Source organism: Periplaneta americana, chromosome 2 (assembly GCF_040183065.1).
Source record: "Periplaneta americana isolate PAMFEO1 chromosome 2, P.americana_PAMFEO1_priV1, whole genome shotgun sequence".
Lineage (NCBI taxonomy): Eukaryota > Metazoa > Arthropoda > Insecta > Blattodea > Blattidae > Periplaneta > Periplaneta americana.
In genome coordinates, this window is record NC_091118.1 from 191,346,699 (window position 1) to 191,374,330 (window position 27,632).

The 27,632-nt window shown below is 40.0% G+C and overlaps 2 protein-coding genes across 3 annotated transcripts in view; one reads left to right on the plus strand and one right to left on the minus strand.

Moving 5' to 3' along the window:
• LOC138694978 (LIM domain only protein 3-like) overlaps window positions 1-27,632 on the minus strand; it is a 913,591-nt gene that overhangs the window by 176,279 nt on the left and 709,680 nt on the right. The window lies entirely within an intron of this gene.
• On the plus strand, window positions 130-26,864 carry LOC138694970 (mucin-2-like). Its single transcript, XM_069819197.1, has 2 exons — window positions 130-152; window positions 13,487-26,864. Exons 1-2 carry the CDS (start codon window positions 138-140, stop codon window positions 22,958-22,960), a joined length of 9,489 nt encoding a protein of 3,162 aa, XP_069675298.1. The 5' UTR covers window positions 130-137; the 3' UTR covers window positions 22,961-26,864.

Here is a 27,632-nt window from a genome sequence, read left to right on the forward strand (position 1 = left end):
GTAAGGATATTTGTTGGACGGAGAAGTGATTTATTGTTAACCTTAAGTTGTTGTTATTTAAAGATCCACCTGTACAAACATCACCCACCACGTATATATACATTCAGGTCTTAAAGTTCGGTTATACCAGCAACAAGATGGCGAACAACGTGGTAAGTCCTCTCTTCTTTCTTAACGTTATATTCTTACTTTAAAATAATAGATTCCAATGGGAAAATAGATAGACACTTGTAGTTGGGAAATTAATTACTTTGTTTCGATTTACACTCTTATATGTACAGTTAACTACCTACCTATATCTCTAGGAGAGATTTAAAATAATGCAATTTTCATTAGAATTGATATTTTAGGTTCCTTTAAAGTTACAGAATGTAGCAGGTACTTCGATGCGGAAGAATACTGAACTAGCCTATGTCTTTCTCTTACGTATTTTCTCACTAAATCTATGCTAGAAGCCTATTAATTTAAGTACTCATCCTATTCTTCAGATGCCCAACATTCACGCCATCTTTTGAGTATTCTACCCTTAGATCTTCTACTTGTGGGTTTCTGTTCTTTGATCGTTTCACTATTCTAGTGTCCCTCTTCTATCCAGATGTTCATTGCATCAACTACTTTATCTCTCACAAACTTATTCATCCTTTGGTTGTGTCGAAGAGAAGGCTTTACAACCTTAACTTTGTCAGAATAAGAAATATTATTATTATTATTATGATTATTATTATTATTATTATTATTATTATTATTATTATTATTATTATTATTATTAGTACTACTACTGTCCCGCGAGATTGGAAAGATGCAATAGTGGTGCCAATTTATAAGTCAGGGTCTCTCTCAGATACAAAAAATTACAGACCGATCAGCCTCACTTCTGTGGTTTGCAAACAGATGGAACACGATTTCAGCATATCTGAGGCAGCATTGGAATGATTCGAATTGGTTACATAATTTTCAGCATGGGTTTCGGGGGGGGCTATGCATGTGAAAGTCAACTAGTAACTGTATGTCAGGATCAGGGACTGGAATGCTTTACCTGCAGACTTACCAAAGGCTTTACCATTAACCAAAAATGTATTTAAAATAGGCTTAAGGACTTTACTAATAGACGGTAGTATATTATACGCACTATTTAGAGGGTGCAATTGATATTTTGTTATTTGAAATGTTGTATCAGTGAAGAAATGTGTTGTGTCAGTGAAGTGTATTGTCAGTGAAGTGTGTTGTGTAAGTGAAGTGTGAAGTGTGTTGTGTAAGTGAAGTGTGTCGTGTCAATGAAGTGTGAAATGTGTTGTCAGTGAAGTTTGTTGTGTAAGTGAAGTGTGTCGGTCAGTGAAGTGTGAAGTGTGTTGTGTGAGTGAAGTGTGTCGTGTCAGTGAAGTGTATTGTCAGTGAAGTGTGTTGTGTCAGTGAAGTGTGAAGTGTGTTGTGTAAGTGAAGCGTGTAGTGTCAGTGAAGTGTGAAGTGTGTTGTCAGTGAAGAGTGTTGTGTAAGTGAAGTGTGTCGTGTCAGTGAAGTGTGAAGTGTGTTGTCAGTGAAGTGTGTTGTGTAAGTGAAGTGTGTTTCTATCAGTGAAGTTTTATAGTTTATAGTGGCAGTGCAAAGTATTTGAACAATGAAATGTTTTTGAAGTGTTAGTGAAATCAGGGTAGAATCAGTGAAATGTGTCGTAGTTCCAGTGCAGTGAGTCAGTTGTCAGCGAAATAAGTGTAGTGCTGAAAGGTACTTGTGCAGGTATGAACATATCATACTTAAGGGGTTTTAGTTCGAACTTAGGGTTAAGATACAAATTAGATTTACTTTAAATGCTATTTTAAGTGATCGTGCTTCATTTAATTTAGGATGCTTCCTGTTGTTTTTATTATTATTATTATTATTATTATTGTTAATTACTATTAATTTATTATTAATTGTATTTTTTATTAATTTTGTTTATTTTTAATTGTCAGTATTGAGTGTAATTTGTTACCGAAGCCATCGGGTATATACCCATTTGCAGTGTGAATAAATACATAAATATATACATACATACATACTATTTTGTTATTATTATCTCTAATATTATTATGATGTGTCTCTTGTATGTTACTGTTCTTTTGAATGTCTGCATTCCTGACTCTTTCTTTAAATGTTTTATTAGACTAGGCCTACAGCGTCTTGTTATTACTTTCATCTCTATGGTTCTCATTAATTAATATCTGTTTTAGACGTTTGGTGTTTATGTAGAAGTAAGTCTTTGTCCTTAAAAGTTATAGAGGGTAATTTGGGGATTGATCGCCACATAAGAATGTAATCCTCTCTCTTTGTCCTCCTTGTATTCTGCTTGTATATCCTTTGTTCTTCTTGTATTACCCTTGTATTTCCATTCTTCTCGTTGTATTAAATTTCTTCTCTCTCTATTCAACTTGTTCTTTTTGTTATCCTTGCAATACTCTTCTGCTCGTCCTTTTCTACTTGTTTTTTCTGATATTACATTTGTTTTTCTTGTATTCCCCTCGTTCTTCTTGTATTCCCTTTGTTCTTCTTGTACTTCCGTCGTTCTCCTTGAACTTCCTTTGTTTTACTTTTGCTAGTATTTCCCTTTATATGCTTGTATTCATGTTTTTCTCCTTGTATCTTCCTTGTTTGCCATGTATTAAATTTCTTCTTCTAGTATTGCGACTTGCTTTTCTGGATCTCCTTTGTTCTCTTTGTATTTTCCACTTCTTCTCTTCGTATGCCCTTGTTCTTCTTGTATTCAATTCTTTCTCTTCGTATACCACTCCTCGTTCTCTTTGTATTCCATTTGTTCTCCTTTTATTCTTCTGGTTCTTATTTTATGCTCCTTGTATTTCTTGGATTTTACTTTTTTCCCTTGTATTCTCTTTGCAGTCCTTGTATTCAATTTGCTTTCAATTTGTTCTCATTCTATGTCTCTTGATGTCCTTATATTAAATTTGTTCTCCTTATATTACCCTTGCATTGCTTGTATTTTTCTTTCTTTCTTTGTATTCACCTTGTTATCAGTCTATTTCACCTGTTCTTGTATTTCAATTGTTTTCCTTTTATTCCCCTTGTCTTCTTTAAATTCGTTTTCTTTTCCTTGTATTCCACTTGTCCTTGTATGATCTATATTCTTCTTGTATCCTCCTTGTTTTCGTTGCATAATTTTTTTTTCTCCTTGTATTTTCCTTGTTCTTGTATTTATTTTGATCTTCTTGTACTCCCTTGTTCTCTTTTTGTTTTCACCTTGTTTTCTTTGTGTACCCCTTGTTCTCCGTGTATTCAATCTATTCTCTTCACCCACATGCCTTTACATTTTTAGAAGCTATGAAATAGCTCTGCACAGAAATAATGAGAAGAATAAGTGATTATCTTCTAAAGATGAGTAATAATGTAAGAGACAATGAGGAAATACGCTGCTTGGAGGAGATTCAGAAGAAATATTGAAGTAAAAAATTTCCAGGCTTGGATGGTATAACAAAGTTTCATATCACTACCAAAACCACCACGAGTTAATCAACACTTTTTGTGACAAAGGAGGCAACTCACAAACCACTTCATATTTTTTATTATGCAAATCAAACAATTTTAACAACAAGTTTCTGTACAAATTTAAATTTGGCCGTGACATTATAAAGTCCAATCAAAGTGTGGCACTATGGAATATGAAGGGAATTTGCTTGAGGTATATATATGACACTATGTCTTCAGTAGGATGTGTTGCACATAAGGCGGTCGATGTAAATAGGAATGTGGAGGAATTTGGAAATATATATATATATTTTTTTCTTAATAAATATTTTTAGAAAATTTAATATTGAAGGTAACGACTAAGAAAAACAATTACTCGCAACAACAACAACAACAAATGGCTTTTAAGGAACCCGAAGGTTCATTGCCGCCCTCACATAAGCCCGCCATCGGTCCCTATCCTGTGCAAGATTAAGCCAGTCTCTATCATCATACCCCACCTCCCTCAAATCCAGTTTAATATTATCCTCCCATCTACGTCTCGGCCTCCCTAAAGGTCTTTTTCCCTCCGGTCTCCCAACTAACACTCTATATGCATTTCTGGATTCGCCCATACGTGCTACATGCCCTGCCCATCTCAAACGTCTAGATTTCAAGTTCCTAATTATGTCAGGTGAAGAATACAATGCGTGCAGTTCTGTGTTGTGTAACTTTCTCCATTCTCCTGTAACTTCATCCCGCTTAGCCCCAAATATTTTCCTAAGCACCTTATTCTCAAACACCCTTAACCTATGTTCCTCTCTCAGAGTGAGAGTCCAAGTTTCACAGCCATATAGAAGAACCGGTAATATAACTGTTTTATAAATTCTAACTTTCAGATTTTTGGACAGCAGACTGGATGATAAGAGCTACAATTACTCGCAGTCGTGGAAAAAATAATATATAAACTATGGGATCGAAACACAATTTGTCCCTAAATGCATAATGTACTACTTGCTTTTAGGGGTATATGTACGTGAATAATTTATTTATTTATTTATTTTTTTTGGTTTTGTATTAAAAATTACGCAGAGCTTTCTGAATCCAGTGATATATATTATATTTATTTATTTCTGGTATTTAAAAAGATATGTTCCAACACAATACAAGTCAGGTAAGACCTTCACTTTTAACTTTAAATTAAATTTCCCAAAAGTTGAAACTTTTCCACACAAATCATTTCATAACTCCACAACGAACAGAGGTAGAATGCTGAAGTTTTGTACACTGATTTCACGTCCATTTATGCAAAAATTGGACTATAATAAAGCCCATATCAATGGAAATAAAAAAATTAGGTCACAAAACATGATGTAAATATTAATATATTTTATACAGGACACATAAAAAATTAAATGTATTAAAATTAACAACTCTACATGTCTAAGACTGTTCCAATTTTGGGAATAAGTGTCTATTACATACAGTTAAAAAATTAAAGATGTCAGAGAAACGCTAACAGTGTTATGGTTACAAATGGTATAATTGCATAATTGTTTTTCAGACTCTGATAAAACTGGCTTTTAAAAATATTATTATTAAGCTTTTTTTAAATATTTATTACATATTATTTTAATGTACCGAAATACATATGATATTTCCATGCAGATATGCGGAAGACGGCGCTTATTCCGTCGGATCCCGGCCAACTAGTCACTCATAACGAGTGCACCTCAGCACATGTGTGGACTTCAGTCCTACGTTCATAGACATCTATGACGTAGTGCAGAGGGCGGCCACTAGAAAGAATCCAAGAGTTGAAACTTAATGTGAGACGATTCTGTCCGGCGCCGCGGTGGGTATCCGGTGTGGCTTAGTGGATAAAGCATCAGCACGTAGAGCTGAAAACCCGGGTTCAAATCCCGGCGCCGGAGGGAATTTTTCTCCGTTCCATTACTCTTTCATCGTTTTTTCTTTTTTACTTTTATCAGCTATTCAAGTTCTAATAAGTTTTGTCATGGTACATAGTAATTTTTGTCAACTTATGAGTTCATTTTCTTGTAAAATTTTAGAGATTTAGAGCCTGCATTTTCTGATATTTTTTGTGGTCGTTCACGTACATATACCCTTAAATAGAAGATAAAATTTCTCCTTAAAGTGTATAAGTGCAAAGAAAAAATCGCTTTTGAAATATTGTCAGAAAACGAGAAATAAAATTGTTGATATTTTACACAAAATCAGACATAACGATGAACCGTTTCTGAAATGTCTCTACAAAAAACACGAAGTCATGTGTGGAACTCAGACAAAATGTGAAACTACAAATTGTAGAACTAGTTTCACAAGGGCGTAAGGCTTAATGATTATCTAGAAATGTGCAGTAACGGTTAGTAAGTGTGACCATGAAAATAGCGGGTCCGGGTTCAAATACTGGCTGGGAAAATTTACGTGGTTGGCGTTTTCCTCAACCAATTGAAGCAGAATTGCTGGGTAACTTTCGGCGTTGGACCTCAGACTTATTTCGCCATCATTAAATCACATATCTTCATCATCATTATCATCTTCCATACCATATAGCTCAGTTAACGGTGCGGCGTGCTGTATTTGTACAAGAACGTGGCCGTTCGGCTACCCAATCATTCACAGTATAATGCTGGGTTGCAAGAGAGCATTTATAGGTTCGTTAAACACTATTGGTCCTATAACTGTTCATTTAGTGTCAGTAAGCGTTGCAAGAACAACCTTTAAGCTATTGGTTCGCTAAAGCACTCTGTAAACTATAGGTCGAAAATCGGAGCTATAAACTGTTAACGAATCGTTAGCCGCTATATTGTACGTATATTTCTTGTTTTTGTATCTGACAGTATTAAGTAATTTCGTGGATATGTTATCATCAGAAGTAAATAAGTGAAGTGTAACATACATATCACAGTGAACTCATGTGTGTATAGGAAAAGTTTTGTGAATAAAACAATTTTATTACTATTATAGAATCGTTTGACGTAGAGGTTATGTTTGATATGGTACAACATCTACCAAGACCAAGAATACTGAGAGACAGATCGAATCCTCTAGAAGAATACGATAATATTGATTTTAAGGTTAGATTTAAATTATCGAAAGCCACATTCATGGCTCTCTTGCATGGAATAGGGCATTATATTGGAAAACAAATCGCACGCACTAAATTGCCTTGCGCTATTACGCAATAGGGGCGTTTCAGAATGTGATAGTGGATCATATTCATGTTTACAAATCTACAGTTTGTAGAATAATAAGATGTGTGACTGCATTGCAAGAATGAGAGAACAATACGTTACTATGCCTCAAGGAAGTTCTGTACAAACAGTAAAACAGGATTTCTTCTCAATTTGCAATTTTTCCAACATTATTGGTGCATAGATTGTAGCCATATGAAAATTCAAAGCCCTAGTGGACACTTGAATGAGATGTACCGAAACAGGAAGGGTTACTTCTCTATCAAGCTGTACCAAGAATCGTTGCATGTTGGCCTGGGTCAGTATTTGATGCCTGTCCTGTGCGAAGTTTGAAAACAATGACTATCCAAAAACACAATATTACCATAGCGACATGCACGTATAATAAGCGAATTATTTGCGCCGGCTACGATGACTCTGTCGTTTTGAATCTTTTCCGTTTAAAGATGGAATAGCTAACAGATCGTTAAATATCACATTTGCAACGATCTACAGAGGTGTGAAAATTATTAGAATAATCTTAATTTTAAAGGTTTTTTAATAGTTCCTTCACAAATATTCATTGAATTGATGAATATTGGTATATATTACTATACTGAAGTAGGATATATTTACTACTAACAATGCCGAAAAGCATTGTTGTACATTGGTATTTTTCTTATTTTACAATTGTTATAGGAATTCAGAAATTATTATATTATGTTGGCGGAATTGGAAACATAAAAAATTAATTAAGAAATGCTTTAAACAAATTATTCTTTGCGTTTACATCAAATGAACGTATACATCTGTTTTGTGCATATAATTTTTTATGTTTCCAATTCCGCCAACATAATATAATAACAATTGTAAAATAAGAAAAATACCAATGTACAACAATGCTTTCCGGCATTGTTAGTAGTAAATATATCCTACATCAGTATAGTAATATATACCAATATTCATCAAATCAATTAATATTTGTGAAGGAACTATTAAAAAAGCTTTAAAATTAAGATTATTCTAATAATTTTCACACCTCTGTACACTTTAAAGACTGGAATAGTTTAAAGGTCCGTTACTTAACGAGAGAATAGCAATTTATGGAACAGATTTCTTGCAACCCAGCATAAGAGTGGTAAGCACAAAAAGCCTGAGGCTGCAGGGTAAGCCTTCGGGTCCTTCCTCCGAATAAGAGAAAAGAAAATCTTAAGTCTTCAGTTTTTGTCTTCATCTCTTAAGCATTCTCCTGACATCTATTGGGCCTCCTATGACTTACCAGCACTAGAGCGCCACAAATAAAGCAGTGTGTCTGTTCAGTAATACTCATAATGGTCATAACATAGTCTAGTATATACAGTCACGAAGCTCAGTACATAGTAAATATGCATCCATAGATAGTTGCTCACCACTAGAATCGCTAATATCGCCTCATTACGGACAATGAGAAATAGTACCGGCACAGTCTATTGTTCCTAACACCCCACAACTCAAGCTTCGTATGTTTAAGAAGTGTTTTTTGGCAGTAAGTAAAAGTACATTGTTTTCGTTAAGAAAGAAAGGCCTTTCAAAATCTGCGTTTTTAAATTAGTATTACCGATAGTTTATATGTATAAGTTTCATATATTACTCGTCAAAATGTCGTTATTGACTTTGTTATTTTAATACATTAAGGCCCGGTTTCTTCAACCTTTGTTATAATGCACCTAACATAGCGTTAATTAACTGTAAGTTAAAAGTATGAATTGCTGTTAAAAATATTGCGTTTCTTCAACTTTACATTTCACATTTTAACATTCTGTTTGTTAACTCTCTGTTAGGACCAGAGATTCTAGAGTTAAACCATAACCTATAACCAAGTATAGGCTTACTTCTGTTTTCTGAACTCTGATAATTGCGATTCTCGCTTGTTTCCGTTGTTTGATTCAGAGAGAATAGAAGTCATTCTATTCTCTCAGGTTTGATTTCTGCTTCTTTCCTCGTCTGTATCACAATAGCGTGGAGCGGAGTATTGGTATTGCTATTATGAAATGGAAAACACTGGAACAAAAAGAAATTTTGGGACTAATTTCTCTTCGTTCGAAAGAAACCTTCTGCTGGCAATTATTTCCCAGTATAAACCAATTAATGAGAATAAACAAACAAACGGATCTAAGTTGAAAGTGAAAAGAGAGGCTTGGCAGAAAATAGCCTATACGTTTGTATGAACTTCTGGTCTGTCAAATCACAGAAATCATCCGCTCTGTTTATGTATTCATGGATATCATTTTCTAAATAATGCAAATATAGAAGTTCAGCATCTAAAGCACCAGCCATATTGGATACTTCTATGCTAACAGAGAGTTAAATGATTTAATCGCATGAAATTGGGAAGTTAAATTAACATAGGTTTTAACAGCCTGTTAGTAAGTACTAACAGTAGTTGAAGAAATGCTTCAACTGTTAAGTTTACAGTTAAAATGTAATAACATACTGTTATAATTTAACAAAGGTTCAAGAAACCGGGCCTAACAGTAAAGTACTCCGGCTTACCTTGTTATTGCTGTCATACGATACAACTTGCCTTGCTATTGCAGTCATACGATACAACTTGCCTTGTTATTGAAGTCATAAGATACAACTTCCCTTGTTATTGAAGTCATAAGATACAACTTGCCTTGCTATTGCAGTCATACGATACAACTTGCCTTGTTATTGAAGTCATAAGATACAACTTCCCTTGTTATTGAAGTCATAAGATACAACTTGCCTTGCTATTGCAGTCATACGATACAACTTGCCTTGTTATTGCTGTCATAAGATACAACTTCCCTTGTTATTGAAGTCATAAGATACAACTTGCCTTGCTATTGCAGTCATACGATACAACTTGCCTTGTTATTGCTGTCATAAGATACAACTTGCCTTGTTATTGAAGTCATAAGATACAACTTCCCTTGTTATTGAAGTCATAAGATACAACTTGCCTTGCTATTGCAGTCATACGATACAACTTGCCTTGTTATTGAAGTCATAAGATAAAACTTGCCTTGCTATTGCAGTCATACGATACAACTTGCCTTGTTATTGCTGTCATAAGATACAACTTCCCTTGTTATTGAAGTCATAAGATACAACTTGCCTTGCTATTGCAGTCATACGATACAACTTGCCTTGTTATTGCTGTCATAAGATACAACTTGCCTTGTTATTGAAGTCATAAGATACAACTTCCCTTGTTATTGAAGTCATAAGATACAACTTGCCTTGCTATTGCAGTCATACGATACAACTTGCCTTGTTATTGAAGTCATAAGATACAACTTGCCTTGCTATTGCAGTCATACGATACAACTTGCCTTGTTATTGCTGTCATAAGATACAACTTCCCTTGTTATTGAAGTCATAAGATACAACTTGCCTTGCTATTGCAGTCATACGATACAACTTGCCTTGTTATTGAAGTCATAAGATACAACTTGCCTTGTTATTGAAGTCATAAGATACAACTTGCCTTGTTATTGCAGTCATACGATACAACTTGCCTTGTTATTGAAGTCATAAGATACAACTTGCCTTGCTATTGCAGTCATACGATACAACTTGCCTTGTTATTGAAGTCATAAGATACAACTTGCCTTGCTATTACAGTCATACGATACAACTTGCCTTGTTATTGCTGTCATAAGATACAACTTGCCTTGTTATTGAAATCATAAGATACAACTTGCCTTGCTATTGCAGTCATACGATACAACTTGCCTTGTTATTGCTGTCATAAGTTACAACTTGCCTAGTTATTGAAATCATAAGATACAACTTGCCTTGTTATTGAAGTCATAAGATACAACTTGCCTTGCTATTGCAGTCATATGATACAACTTGCCTTGTTATTGCTGTCATAAGATACAACTTGCCTTGTTATTGAAATCATAAGATACAACTTGCCTTGCTATTGCAGTCATACGATACAACTTGCCTTGTTATTGAAGTCATAAGATACAACTTGCCTTGTTATTGCAGTCATACGATACAACTTGCCTTGTTATTGAAGTCATAAGATACAACTTGCCTTGTTATTGAAGTCATAAGATACAACTTGCCTTGTTATTGCAGTCATACGATACAACTTGCCTTGTTATTGAAGTCATAAGATACAACTTGCCTTGCTATTGCAGTCATACGATACAACTTGCCTTGTTATTGAAGTCATAAGATACAACTTGCCTTGCTATTGCAGTCATACGATACAACTTGCCTTGTTATTGCTGTCATAAGATACAACTTCCCTTGTTATTGAAGTCATAAGATACAACTTGCCTTGCTATTGCAGTCATACGATACAACTTGCCTTGCTATTGCAGTCATACGATACAACTTGCCTTGCTATTGCAGTCATACGATACAACTTGCCTTGTTATTGAAGTCATAAGGTACAACTTGCCTTGCTATTGCAGTCATACGATACAACTTGCCTTGCTATTGCAGTCATACGATACAACTTGCCTTGTTATTGCTGTCATAAGATACAACTTCCCTTATTATTGAAGTCATAAGGTAAAACTTGCCTTGCTATTGCAGTCATACGATACAACTTGCCTTGCTATTGCAGTCATACGATACAACTTGCCTTGCTATTGCAGTCATACGATACAACTTGCCTTGTTATTGAAGTCATAAGATACAACTTCCCTTGTTATTGAAGTCATAAGATACAACTTGCCTTGCTATTGCAGTCATACGATACAACTTGCCTTGTTATTGAAGTCATAAGATACAACTTGCCTTGCTATTGCAGTCATACGATACAACTTGACTTGTTATTGAAGTCATAAGATACAACTTGCCTTGCTATTGCATTCATACGATACAACTTGCCTTGTTATTGAAGTCATAAGATACAACTTGCATTCCTATTGCTGTCATAAGATACAACTTGCCTTGTTATTGCTGTCATAAGATACAACTTGCTTTGCTATTTCATATGCATGAAAACATTACAGATTCTTTCTAAGGTTGCTAAAAGTAATAAGGGTTAAGGCCCATTCACAATGAAAATTAAACATAACCGTAACATAAACACAGAAGTTTGCGCCCAAGCTACCAAATGGGATCATTCACAATGATTCACATAAGCATTGACATAAACATTATCGTAAGACGTTAACATGAAAGTTTGCAAACTCCAAACTTTCATGATTATGCTTACGTGATTTTCAAACAGAACACAATCGTGGAGCGCTGAAGTATACGACAGAATATGAGGAAATGGCGTTGTTGTTATGTTTCCATTGTTACCAAGTATGTTTGCTGTTATGTTTATGTTCCCATCGTGAATGATGGTACGACTTCTTGATTTTACTGTAACGTTAAGTTAACGCTTACGTTATGTTTAATTTTCATTGTGAATGAGCCTTTAGAATGTAATACACGAGCATAAAATAATTTAAGAGTTGGACTTCATTTTCACAATACAAGTTATGTATTCGATACATGATATAAGAACATACAGGGCGTTTAAAAAATACGGGGCATAATTTCAGGTATGTATTTCCCACATGTAGACAATGAAAATAGTTCATTACAACATGTGTCCGGGAATACTTTATTTCCGAGTTATGACCTTCACAACATTGAAATTCACCGGAACGTTTTTCTTTCCGCAGGTCGTTGCCGTCAAAGAAGACATTAAGAGGGCACTCTGACAGTTCATTCCGAGGCGAAGGTTACATTCAGTGTTGTGTAGGTACTTGGATCGAAGGTTTCCTGATCGATGGGTAGGTAGAGGTGGCCCAATTGCATGGCCTCCACGTTCACCTGATCTGAACCCTCTCGATTTCTACTTGTGGGGCCATTTAAAATCATTGGTTTATTCGTCTCCGGTGCCTGATTTGGAATCCCTTCGGAATCGAATTGTGGCATGTTCTGAGGACATACGCAATACTCCTGGAATTTGGGATCGTGTTCGCAGGTCAATGAGACATCGATGTGAGGTCTGTATTCAAGCAGGAGGTAGACATTTTGAACATCTTCTGTAATGACAACGACTTGCGGAATGAAAAACGTTCCGGTGAATTTCAATGTTGTGAAGGCCATAACTCGGAAATGAAGCATTTCCGGACACATGTTGTAATGAACTATTTTGATTGTCTACATGTGGGAAATACATACCTGAAATTATGCACCGTATTTTTGAAACATCATGTATAACTTGTGAATTTTCTTGTATATCACAGTACTTTTAGGTAGTGGGGGGAAAAATATGACTTCTCACATTGATTTGATCACTTTACGAAGGAATATTTTATATCATCAGTCAGTATTCCAGCTCGAATTCATCACATGCAGAACCTAATGCTTCTGACCTACTATGTGCAGCTTCGAAAAGCTTCGGTTAGTACTGTCTGCTCCCTTCAGTGACGTCTGAACGTTTGCATCAACACTAGAGCACTCTACTGCGTACGTAACGAAACAGCGACACAGTCATATTATAAGCTGTGCATAAGCAAGTAAGACATTTCATACTCGCGGCCATTGTGAAGGAACTGCAAGATAAGTGCATTTGCTTTGTATTTCTAATGGTGGCGACTATGCCGAGGTATCTGTACATATATTTTTATTGCAGAAACCCCTCCATTATGGCATACACTGAATAAAATAAAATAATTCATTTTACCATGGCCATCCAATGTTCCTTAGAAAGGTTAGCACACGTTACGTTCTGTAATTATTAACAAAGGAAACATTTCCGGACACAAATTCCTAAATGAAAGTTGATCATAATTATCTCCTCCATAATCCTTTGAAAGTTTCTAAAAAAAAGCCCCACAGAATCAGCTTGTCGTTATACAGCACTAGAGATTTTCTAATGTTCCCAGATGTTCGTGTTCCTGGTGCTTTGCGGGTTGGGAGGCTTCGGAAGACATGTAGGGATTGGAAGACATCAAGAAATCCACCATTCCTCACCTTCTCCTCCTGCAAGGCATACAACGCACCATCACGGTTATCACCAGCATCCATTACCCCCTTACCCATACTCTTACTCACACAAGCCAACACCAACACCGGCGCCAACGACAACGACAACTGCAGCACCAAAAGCAACGATGACAACTGCAGCACCAAAAAAGGCAACTGCAACACCAAAAACGACAACTGCAGCACCAAAAAAGGCAACTGCAACACCAAAAACTGCAGCACCAAAAAAGGCAACTGCAACACCAAAAACTGCAGCACCAAAAAAGGCAACTGCAACACCAAAAACGACAACTGCAGCACCAAAAACAACTGCAGTACCAAAAACAACAGCAGTAGCAAGTAAGAGAACTGCAGCACCAAAAACAACTGCAGTACCAAATACAACTGCAGTACCAAAAACAACTGCAGTACCAAAAAAGATAACTTCAGCACCAAAAACAACTGCAGTACCAAAAACGACAGCTGCAGCACCAAATACAACAACCGCAGTACCAAAAACAACTGCAGTACCAAAAAAGACAACTGCAGCACCAAAAAAGACAACTGTAGTACCAAAAACGACAACTGCAGCACCAAAAAAGACAACTGCAGCACCAAAAATGACAACTGCAAAACCAAAAACGACAACTGCAAAACCAAAAACGACAACTGCAGCACCAAAAAAGACAACTACAAAACCAAAAAAGACAACTACAAAACCAAAAACAACTGCAAAACCAAAAACGACAACTGCAGCACCAAAAAAGACAACTAAAAAACCAAAAACGACAACTGCAAAACCAAAAACGACAACTGCAGCACAAAAAACAACTGCAAAACCGAAAACGACAACTGCAGCAACAAAAACGACAACTGCAAAACCGAAAACAACTGCAAAACCAAAAACGACAACTGCAGCACCAAAAACGACAACTGCAAAACCAAAAACAACTGCAAAACCAAAAACAACTGCAAAACCGAAAACGACAACTGCAGCACCAAAAACGACAACTGCAAAACCGAAAACGACAACTGCAAAACCGAAAACGACAACTGCAAAACCGAAAACGACAACTGCAGCACCAAAAACGACAACTGCAGCACCAATAACGACAACAGCCGCACCAACGACAACGGCAGTACCGATAACGCAAGCAACAACAACAACGGAAGCATCAACTACAACGGCCACACCAAAGACAACAGAAGAGCCAACAACAACGGCCGCTATAACGACAACGGAAGTACCAACAACAACAGAAGTACCAACAACAACGGAAGTACCAACAACAACGGGAGCACAAACAACAACGGAAGCACCAACAGCAACGGCAATACCAACGACAACGGAAGTACCAACAACGGCCGCACCAACAACAACGACGGAAGCACCTACAACAACAGTCGTACTAACGACAACAACGGAAGCACTAACAACAACGGAAACACCAACAACGGCCGTACCAACGACAACGGAACCGCCAACAACGGCCACACCAACGACAACGGAAGCACCAACAACAACTGCTCCACCAACAACGGAAGCACTAACAACGGAAGCACCAATATCAACAGCCGCACAAACAACGGAAGCAACTACGGCCCCACCAACGACAATAACGGAAGTCCCAATAACAACGTTCGCGCCAACAACGGCCACACCAACAACTACGGCCGTACCAACGGCAACGGAAGCACCAACAGCGGCCGCACCAACAATAACGGAAGCACCAACAACAACGACCGCAGCAACGACAACAACGGCAGCAACAACAACTGAAGCACCAATAACGGCCGCACCAACAACAGCGGAAACACCAACAACGGCCGCACAAACAACAACAACAACAACGGAAGCACTAAGAACGGAATCTCCAACAACAGCCGCACCAACGACAACAGAAGCATCAATAACAACTACCGCAGCAACAACAGAAGCACCAGTAACAACACCGACAATAGCGGAAGTACCAACAACGGCCGCACCGACAATAACGGAGGCAACAACAACTACTGCCGCACCAACTACAGTGGAAGCAAAAACAACGGCCATACCAACAACAACGGACTTACCAACAACGGCCGCACCGACGACAACGGAAGCACCAACAACAACAACAACAACGGAAGGACCATCAACGACGGCACCAACGACAACGGAAGCACCAACGTCGACGGCAGCACAAACAACGGAAGCACTAACAACAATAGAACCAACAACTATGGCCACACCAACGACAATAACGGAAGCCCCAACAACAACTGTCGCACCAACAACAGCGGAAGCACCAACAGCCACACCAACAACGGCCGCACCAACAACGGCAGAAGCAACGACAACGGAAGCACCACCAACAACAACCGCAGCAACAACAACGGCAGCACCCACAATGGAAGTACCAACAACGGTCGCACCAGCAGCGGAAACACCAACAACGGCCGCACAAACAACAACAGAAGTATCAACTACAACAGAAACACCAACAACGGCCGCAACAATGACAACAACGGAAGTACCAATAACGGCCGCACCAACAATAGCGGAAACACCAACAACGGCCGCACCAACAACAGCGGAATCACCAACAACGGTCGCACCAACAACGGAAGCACCAACAACGGAAGCACCAACAACAGAAGCACAAACAACGGCCATACCAACAACAACGGACGCACCAACAACGGCCGCACCACCGATAACGGAAGCACCAACAACGGCCGCACCAACAACAACGGAAACACCAACAACCGCACAAACAACAACGGAAGGACCAACTACAACAGCAGAAACAACGGCCGTAACGACAACGGAAACACCAACAACGGAAGCACCAACAACGGCCGTACCAACAACAGCGGAAACACCAACAACGGCCGCACAAACAACGGAAGCACTAACAACAGAAGCAACAACTACGGCCGCACCAACGACAATAACGGAATATCCAACAACAACTGTCGCACCAACAACAGCGGAAGCACCAACAGCCACACCAACAACGGTCGCACCAACGGCAGAAGCAACGACAACGGAAGCACCAACAACAACGACCGCAGCAACAACGGCAGCACCCACAACGGAAGTACCAACAACGGTCGCACCAACAACAGCGGAAACACCAACAACGGCCGCACAAACAACAACGGAAAGATCAACTACAACAGAAACACCAACAACGGCCGCAATAATGACAACAACGGAAGCACCAACAACGGCCGCACCAACAACAGCGGAAACACCAACAACGGCCGCACCAACAGCGGAAACACCAACAACGGCCGCACAAACAATGGAAGCAACAACTACTGCCGCACCAACGACAGTAACGGAAGCTCCAACAATAACAGGTGCACCAACAACAGCAGAAGCACCAACAACGGAAGCACCAACAACAGAAGCACAACTAACGGCCATACCAACAACAACGGACGTACCAACAACGGCTGCACCAACGATAACGGAAGCATCAACAACAACGGCCGCACCAACAACAACTACGGAAGGACCAACAACGGCGGCACCAATGACAATAACGGAAGCTCCAACAACAACAGTCGCACCAACAACAGCGGAAGCACCAACAACTGCCGCACTAACAGCGGAAGCACCAACAACAGAAGCACAAACGGCCATAACAACAACAACGGACGCACCAACAACGGCCGCATCAACGACAACAGAAGCACCAAAAACAACTGCCGCACCAACAACAGAAGCACCAGTAACAACGGTCACACCGACAATAGCGGAAGTACCAACAACGGCCGCACCAACAACAATAACGGAGGCAACAACAACTACGGCCGCAACAACTACAGTGGAAGCACAATCAACCGCCATACCAACAACAACGGATTTACCAACAACGGCCGCACCGACGACAACGGAAGCACCAACAACAACAACAACGGAAGGACCATCAACGATGGCACCAACGACAACGGAAGCACCAACGTCAACGGCAGCACAAACAACGGAAGCACTAACAACAATAGAACCAACAACTATGGCCACACCAACGACAATACCGGAAGCCCCAACAACAACTGTCGCACCAACAACAGCGGAAGCACCAACAGCCACACCAACAACGGCCGCACCAACAACAACGGCAGAAGCAACGACAACGGAAGCACCACCAACAACAACCGCAGCAACAACAACGGCAGCACCCACAATGGAAGTACCAACAACGGTCGCACCAGCAGCGGAAACACCAACAACGGCCGCACAAACAACAACAGAAGTATCAACTACAACAGAAACACCAACAACGGCCGCAACAATGACAACAACGGAAGTACCAACAACGGCCGCACCAACAATAGCGGAAACACCAACAACGGCCGCACCAACAACAGCGGAATCACCAACAACGGTCGCACCAACAACGGAAGCACCAACAACAGAAGCACAAACAACGGCCATACCAACAACAACGGACGCACCAACAACGGCCGCACCACCGATAACGGAAGCACCAACAACGGCCGCACCAACAACAACGGAAACACCAACAGCCGCACAAACAACAACGGAAGGACCAACTACAACAGCAGAAACAACGGCCGTAACGACAACGGAAACACCAACAACGGAAGCACCAACAACGGCCGTACCAACAACAGCGGAAACACCAACAACGGCCGCACAAACAACGGAAGCACTAACAACAGAAGCAACAACTACGGCCGCACCAACGACAATAACGGAATATCCAACAACGATCACAACAACAACAGCGGAAGCACCAACAACAACAGCCACACCAACAACGGCCGCACCAACAACGGCAGAAGCCACGACAACGGAAGTACCAACAACAACGACCGCAGCAACGACAACAACGGCAGCATCCACAACGGAAGCACAAACAGTTGCACAAGCAACAACGGAAGGACCAACTACAACAACAGAAACTCCAACAACGGCCGCACAAACAACAACGGAAGCACTAACAACAGAAGCAACAACTACGGCCGCACCAACGACAATAACGGAATCTCCAACAACGGTAACAACAACAGCGGAAGTACCAACAACAACAGCCACACCAACAACGGCCGCACCAACAACGGCAGAAGCCACGACAACGGAAGCACCAACAACGACCGCACCAACGACAACGGCAGCACCCACAATAGCGGAAACACCAACAACAGCCGCACAAACAACAACGGAAGGACCAACTACAACAAAAGAAACACCAACAACGGCCGTAACAACAACGGACACACCAACAACGGAAACAGCAACATCGGAAGCACCCACAACGGCCGCACCAACAGCGGAAACACCAACAACGGCCTCACAAACAACAGCGGAAGGATCAACTACAACAGAAGCACCAACAACGGCCGCAACAATGACAACAACGGAAGCACCAACAACGGCCGCACCAACAACAGCGGAAACACCAACAACGGCCGCACCAACAACAGCGGAAACACCAACAATGGCCGCACAAACAACGGAAGCAACAACTACCGCCGCACCAACGACAATAACGGAAGCTCCAACAACAGTCGCACCAACAACAGCGGAATCACCAACAACGGCCGCACCAACAACGGAAGGTCCAACAACAGAAGCACAAGCAACGGCCGTACCAACAACAACGGACGCACCAACAACGGACGCACCAACGGCCGCACCAACAACGGCCGTACCAACAACTGACGCACCAACAACGGCTGCACCAACGATAACGGAAGCACCAACAACAATGGCGGCACCAACAACGACGGAAACACCAACAGCCGCACAAACAACAACGGAAGGACCAACTATAACAACAGAAATACCAGCAACGGCCGTAAGAACGACAACAACGGAAACACCAACAACGGAAGCACCAACAACGGCCGTACCAACAACAGCGGAAACACCAACAACGGCCGCACAAACAACAACGGAAACACTAACAACAGAAGCAACAACTATGGCCGCACCAACGACAATAACGGAATATTCAACAACGGTCACAACAACAGCAGAAGCACCAACAACAACAGCCACACCAACAACGGCCGCATCAACAACGGCAGAAGCCACGACAACGGAAGCACCAACAACAACGACCGCAGCAACGACAATGGCAGCATCCACAACGGAAGCACAAACAACAGCGGAAACACCAACAGCCGCACAAACAACAACGGAAGGACCAACTACAACAAAAGAAACACCAACAACGGCCGTAACAACAACAACGGACACACCAGCAACGGAAACACCAACAACGGAAGCACCAACAACGGAAGCACCCACAACGGCCGCACCAACAACAGCGGTATCACCAACAACGGCCGCACAAACAACGGAAGCACTAACTACAGAAGCAATAACTGCGGCCGCACCAACGACAATAACGGAAGCCCCAACAGCAACGGTCGCACCAACAACAGCGGAAGCACCGACAACTGCCGCACCAACAACGGAAGCACCAACAACAACAGAAGCACAAACAACGGCCATACCAACAACAACGGACGCACTAACGATAACGGAAGCAGAAACAACGTCCGCACCATCAACAACAACTGAAGGACTAACAACGGTGGAACCAATGACAACAACGGAGGCACTAACAACAACGGAAGCACCGACGTCAACTGCCGCACAAATAACAACGGAAGAACTAACAACAATAGAACCAACAACTACGACCACACCAACAACAATAACGGATGTCCCAACAACAACGGTCGCACCAACAACAGCGGAAGAATCAACAACAACAGCCACACCAACAACGGACGCACCAACAACGGCAGAAGCAACGACAACGGAAGCACCAACAACAACGACCGCAGAAACAACATCAACTGCAGCACCTACAGCGGAATCACCAACAACGGTCGCACCAACAACAGCGGAAACACCAACAACAGCAGAAACACCAACAACGGCCGCACAAATAACAACGGAAGGACCAACTACAACAGAAACACCAACAACGGCCGCAACAACGGAAACAGCAACAACGGAAGCACCAGCAACTGTCGCACCAACAACAGCGGAAACACCAACAACGTCCGCAGAAACAACAACGGAAGCACTAACAACAGAAGCAACAACTACGACCACACCAACGACAATAACGGAAGCTCCAACAGCAACGGGGGCACCAACAACAGCGGAAGCACCAACAACAATAACGGCAGCAACGACAACAGCGGTAGCACCCACAACGGAAACACCAATAACGGTCGCACCAACAACAGCGGAAACACCATCAACGGCCGCACAAACAACAACGGAAGCACCGACTTCAACGAGAGAATCACCAACAACGCCCGCACCTACGACAATAAAGGAAACACCAACAACGGAAGCACCAACAACGGCTGCACGAACAACAGCGGAAACACTAACAGAAGCACAAACAACGGAAGTACTAACAACAGAAGTAACAACTACGACCGCACCAACGACAATAATGGAAGCCCAAACAACAACGGTCGCACCAACAACAGCGGAAGCACCAACAACGGCCGCACCAACGACAACGGAAGCACTAACAACAACTGATGCAGGAACAACGGCCGAACCAACAAATACAGAAACACCAACAATGACCGCATCAACGACGGCAACGGAAGCAGCGACAACAACGACCGCAGCAACGACAACAACGGAAGCACCAACAACGGCGGCACCAACAACAACAGAAACACCAACAACGGCCGCACAAACAACAACGGAAGTACTAGCAACGGAAGCAGCAACATCGGCCGCACCAACGACAACAACGGAAGCACCAACAACGGGCGCACCACCAACAACAACGGAAACACCAACAACAGCGGCCGTACCAACGACAACTGTCGCACCAACGACAACGGAAGGACCAAAAACAACGGTCGCACCAACGGCAACAGAAGCATCAACAACTGTCGCACCAGTGACAATAACGGAAGCACCAACAGCCGCACCAACGACAATAACGGAAGCACCAACAACTACGGCCACACCAACAACAGCGGAAGGACCAACAACAACGGAAGTACAAGCATCGTGCACACGAACAACGGAAGCACCAACAACAGCCGCATCAACGATAACGGAGGCACCAACAACAACGGCCGCACCAACGACAATGGAAGCACCAACAACGGCAGCACCAACGACAACGACGGAAACACCAACAACGGCCGCACAAACAACGGAAGTACTAACAACGGAAGTTCCAACAACGGCCACACCAACGACAACAACGGAAACACCAACAACAGCCGTACCAACGACAACAACGGAAACACCAACAACAGCGACCGTACCAACGACAACTGTCGCAACAACGACAACGGAAGCACCAAAAACAACGGACGCACCAACGGCAACAGAAGCATCAACAACGGTCGCACCAGTGACAATAACGGAAGTACCAACAAAGGCCACACCAACGACAATAACTGAAGCACCAACAACAGCGGAAGCACCAACAACAACGGAGAAACAATCAACGTGCACACAAACGACAACAACGGAAGAACCAACAACGGCCGCACCAACGACAATGGAAGCACCAACAACTGCGGCACCAGCGACAACAACGGAAGCATTAACAACAGCGGAAGCACCAACAACAGCCGCACAAACAACAACTGAAGCACTAACAACAGAAGCAACAACTACGGCCACACCAACGACAATAACGGAAGCCCCAACAACAACGGTCACACCAACAACAGCGGAAGCACCAACAACGGAAGTACCAACAACGGCCACACCAACAACGGCCGCACCAACAACAGCGGAAGCACCTACAACAACGGAAGCACTGGCAACGGCCGCACCAACAACGGCTGCACCAACGACAACAACGGAAGCAGTAACAATAACGGAAGCACCAACAACAACAGAAGAACCAACAACAAAGGCCGCTCAAACAACAGAAGCACTAACAACAGAAGCAACAACTACGGCGTCACTAACGACAATAACGGAAGCCCCAACAACACGGGTCGCTGGAACAACAGCGGAAGCACCAACAACAACGGAAGCACTAACAACGGCCGCACCAACGACAACAACGGCCGCACCAACGACAACAACGGCAACACCAACAACGGCCGCACCAACGACAACGGTCGCACCAACGACAATAACGGAAACACCAACAACAACGGAAGCACCAACAACGGCCGCACCAACAACGGCCGCACCAACAACAACGGAAGCACCAACTACGGACGCACTAACAACGGAAGCACCAACAACGGAGGCGCCAACAACAACGTTCGCACCAACAACAATAACGGAAGCACCAACAACAACGGCCGCACAAACGACAACGGAAGCACCAACAACAACGGTAGAATCAGTAACTTCCGAACCAGCGACAACAGCAGCAGCAACGACAACGACCGCACCAATGTCAATGCCGTAAAAATGTGGAATGGAAAGATATGAAGCGGCACAATTCGAAAAATTATTTATGACGAAATCGAAATAAACGAATCAGTAACAATGTTTCTTTAAGAACCGTCCGCCGTTTCACTGATGCATCATGTTGAATATGTTACTTTGTTCTATTGAAATCTGTGACAAACTTCTGGCTTAGAGAAATATAGTCTCTGAATGTGCAAAGGTTTTAATTTACTTGCAATAAATCTTTGTCATAAAGTAATTAAAATCATTTAAGTTAGGGTTTGTTCTTGACGCGTGAAAAGTGTTTCTACATGACGCTTAAAACACATAATTAACGTAATAATTGTAAGATACGTGAAAACACCTCCAGAGTCGTACTCAAGGTTTTGAACTCCTCTTGAACTATAAAAAAGTCATATTTAGATCTTATTATTTTTTCTTATCCATTATCATTTTTCCTTCTCTAATTCTTCACAGTCAGAGTAACAAAATCTACATCGGCATAAGGCATAGTCCTCCTACCCCTTCTTCAATATAATCCCTGTGCTTGGTGGTACGGCTAGTGCCTATTACCGATCTTGTAATAAAATGAAACTCACACAATACCAAATTTAACTTGCTCGTGAAGAATTGGAAGACAGAAAAATTATGTTTCATAGATTTTATAACGATATTAATAAATATATCGTAACATAATAATAATAATAATAATAATAATAATAATAATAATAATAATAATAATAATAATAATAATATCTGTAACCGAAATTTTTCTGGTAGTTTTCGATTTTCGAAAAATAATTGGTGTTAACATGTATAATTAATCATCCAGAGACCGCAAATCGTATTTTTGAAAATTTTGTCTGTTTGTCTGGATGTTTGTTATCATTTCACGCGATAATGACATCGAATTTATATGAAAAATGGAATATAAATGAAGTCCGTTCTAACTTAGATTTTAGGCTGTATGACATCCAAAATACTTTATTTAAAAGGAAGATTATAAAAGAGCCTGAGTTAAATAAATCGAAATATCGTGCTTATTATAGATTTTCATGAAAAAATATTACATAATGACAGTTTATTTAAAAATAATTTCCGATAAGTTTTAATCTATGCAAAATTTTGATAGAACTGATATTTAAGGAAATACAAGAGTTTTAAAATAACAATACGTTTTATCACCGCCGCCTCAGACTAACGGACTATAATGAAATGAAAACAAATGACTCAGTCTGTTTAAGGTGGCCTTGAACACACCAAACGCAGAATATTATTCATTTAACACCGTTTTAATACGGATATATTTAAATTCTATGATGGAAATGCATAAATGTTTATCACTATTAATATACATAGAATGTTTGTGTGTTTGTATGAAGTAATCTCGGAAGTTAATTGCCCGATTTGGATAATTCCTTCACTATTTGAAATTTGTAGTTTCTCTAGATGTATGTAATGCTATGTGAGGACTGAGGTAAGATTAAAATAGATCTTTACGCACGGAATACTTGATATTCTGTCGAAATATTGTGTAACTTAAGTATTTAAACTTTATTTGATCCACTTAAAATACTCTAATTTTTATACACTTCAGTTTATTTTTATCCACAGAACATAATAATGTTTTAAGAGTTTTGTCGTGAAGATGAGTATTTATATTGGACCAAAAATTCAGTAGATATAGGGTGAAAATGAATATTTTACCATTGAGCTGACTGGAGCTGAGTCACGAAATGTCGTTCCTGTGCTCATAATATTTATGTACCATATTATCGATTTTCATGAAAAATATTACATAACAGTTTCTTTAAAAATGATTTCCGATAAGTTTTGATAGGACTGATATTTAACGAAATACAAAAATGTTAAAATAACAATACATTTTATCACCGCCACCTCAGACTAATAGACTATAAAAAAGTAAATCCATAGCGCTACAGCCTTGAAGGGCCAAGCCGGCTGCTGGCCTCACGTTCACATGCCGAAGCAGAGGTGGACGATCATCCAACCAGAATGGAGGTATTGTGTGGTTAACACGATGATCCCCCCAGCCGTTAAAGGTGGTTTGCTGAACCGGATTTTCGCTACCTATCGTAGCTCCCCAAGTGCATCACGATGCTGGGTGGGCACCGGTCCCATACACCGGCCGAAATTTTATGAGAAAATTTCTTCCCCCGTGAGGATTCGAACCAGCGCGCATTCCGTAACTCGAGTCCTAGGCAGGATGCCTTAGGCCGCGACGCCACGGCGCGGGACACTAATAGACTATAATGAAATAAAACAAATGACTCAGTCTGTTTAAGGTGGCCTTGCATACACAAATGGACTATATTATTCATTTAACACTATTTTTATACGGATATATTTCTATTCTGTGTTGGAAATATATCAATGTTTATCAATATTAATATACAGAGAATGTTTGTGCGTTTGTATGAAATAATCTCAGAAGTTAATTACCCGATTTGGATAATTACTTCACTGTTTGAAATTTTTAGTTACTCTGGATTGATGTAATGCTATATGAGGACTGAGGTAAGATTAAAATAGATCTTTATGCACATAATACTTGGTAATCTGTCGAAATATTGTGTAACTTAAGTATTTAAACTTTATTTGGTCCACTTAAAATACTCTAATTTTATACACTTCAGTTTATTTTTATCCACAGAACATAATAATGTTTTAAAAGTTTTGTCGTAAAGATGAGTATATTTATTGGACCAAAAATACAGTACATATAGGGTGAAAATAAATATTTTACCATTGAGCTGACTGGAGCTGAGTTATTTTAATAAATATCACGAAATGACGTTCCTGTGCTCATAATTTACCCGTATTAGTTTCTTGTGTTTCTTGAAATAATATTTATGTACCACATTCATTCTCATTTTTTTATTTACACAAACAATGATGCACAACCGAGTGGGCTGGCTCAGACGGTAGACTCGCATTCTAGAGGTTATGGGTTCAAACTCTGTGGCCGACCAATCTCTCTAGGGTTTTCATGGTTTCCCCTAATCTTAAAGGGAAATGTCAGATTGGAAATTTATATTCTATGATTCATCACTGTCTCAATTACCAATAAGGTAAACATTAATCAAAATCTATAATCAGTTACGTGAACATAAGCCATCTACAACACACTACAGAAACATAAACTCAACAAAAGTAAAAACGGCCTACTGATATACCCTCACATTCTAAACACGCGACATGACCACAGATGTTACAAATAACGTCGTTGTTCCTGCAATAACTCCTATGTGTAAAATGTGAAATTTTTCAATAGGAAGAAAAAACACATTTATTCTTCCATGGAAGTAGTGCATAGGAGATAGTGAATTATTACATTTTCGAAAGAAAGAAAGAAATATAATTACATATAGGAGCTTATATTATTTGCTGTATCACTATTTAAGTTATTTAATAGAGCAAAAATCTGAAAATCGATAAATATGTAACATAGGAGTTATTGCAGGAACAACGACCATAAATTTAACAAAGACAAAAAAAAGATGCACAGTGAGGTTAACACAAAAAATTATCTTCCTACACAATCCACTCTATATTGACATTAATTTGAAGTGAAGGATGCAGTCAATACTAATTTAGAAAAATGTTGAACGAATTATCCTTGCACCAAAAACGGATGTTCTCTGAACCAAATTATCCTATTTTAATTATATTTGTATGTAATAACAATTAAGAAACATGTTAAAAGAATTATCCTTGCAGGAAATGAGTGCTCTCTGGACCAAAATAATCCTACTTAAATTATTTTAATACAATTTCAATTAAGTAACATATTAAACGATTTACCCTTCTATCAAACACGGATGTTCCGTGGACCAAATGCCTTATTTTAATTTTGTAATTACTTTATATTTATTTCTAACAAGTACAGGGAAGCGCACGATTATGGCTAATAATAATAATGATAATAATAATAATAATAATAATAATAATAATAATAATAATAATAATAATGTAATAACAATAATGTAAACTGTACACATTTGTAATAATAACCCCCTTGACAAAATTCCACGTACAAAACAAGACTTCTAACAATTTTCACTCTTCTCCATTTGGTATTTTACAAAAAGTCAAAGAACTGCAACAATTGAAGCTTCTTGTACTACACAATTCCAATCTCCGCTCGCAAATGGCGATGTCCTTAAAAATCAACGTTAGCATAAAGTTGTAGTGTTATGATAACAAGGAAGGCTCATCAAGTGACAATGGATTTTCACAACGATTGTTCCCTCATACGTTCCATTTGAAATAAGAACCTCCCTATATACAGTATTTCTGCATTCGAAGAAAGAATAGTTTTTGGGATAAGATTTTTAAAAATTTTCAATTCAGAGCTACAACAGCTAATGCAAACAATGCTATGTGCTAGACATATCAGGCAATAAATCTCATCTAGCTGTATATCATACCTTCAAAATCTTCTTAAATAATACAGGGACATCATTTTATTTTTACTTCAATTTTTATTGTACCTGAGTTTTTGAATGTAATTCACTCCCACCCCCTCTACTAGTAAACTTCCAACCGTTCTCCACACAGAACCGAGGCCGCGTATGCAATACTGAGTTAGTGAGTATAGTACGTTCCAGAAATACGTTCGCGTTTTCCAGTGACGAAAGAGCTTTGAATATTGAATCATATTTTCGCAC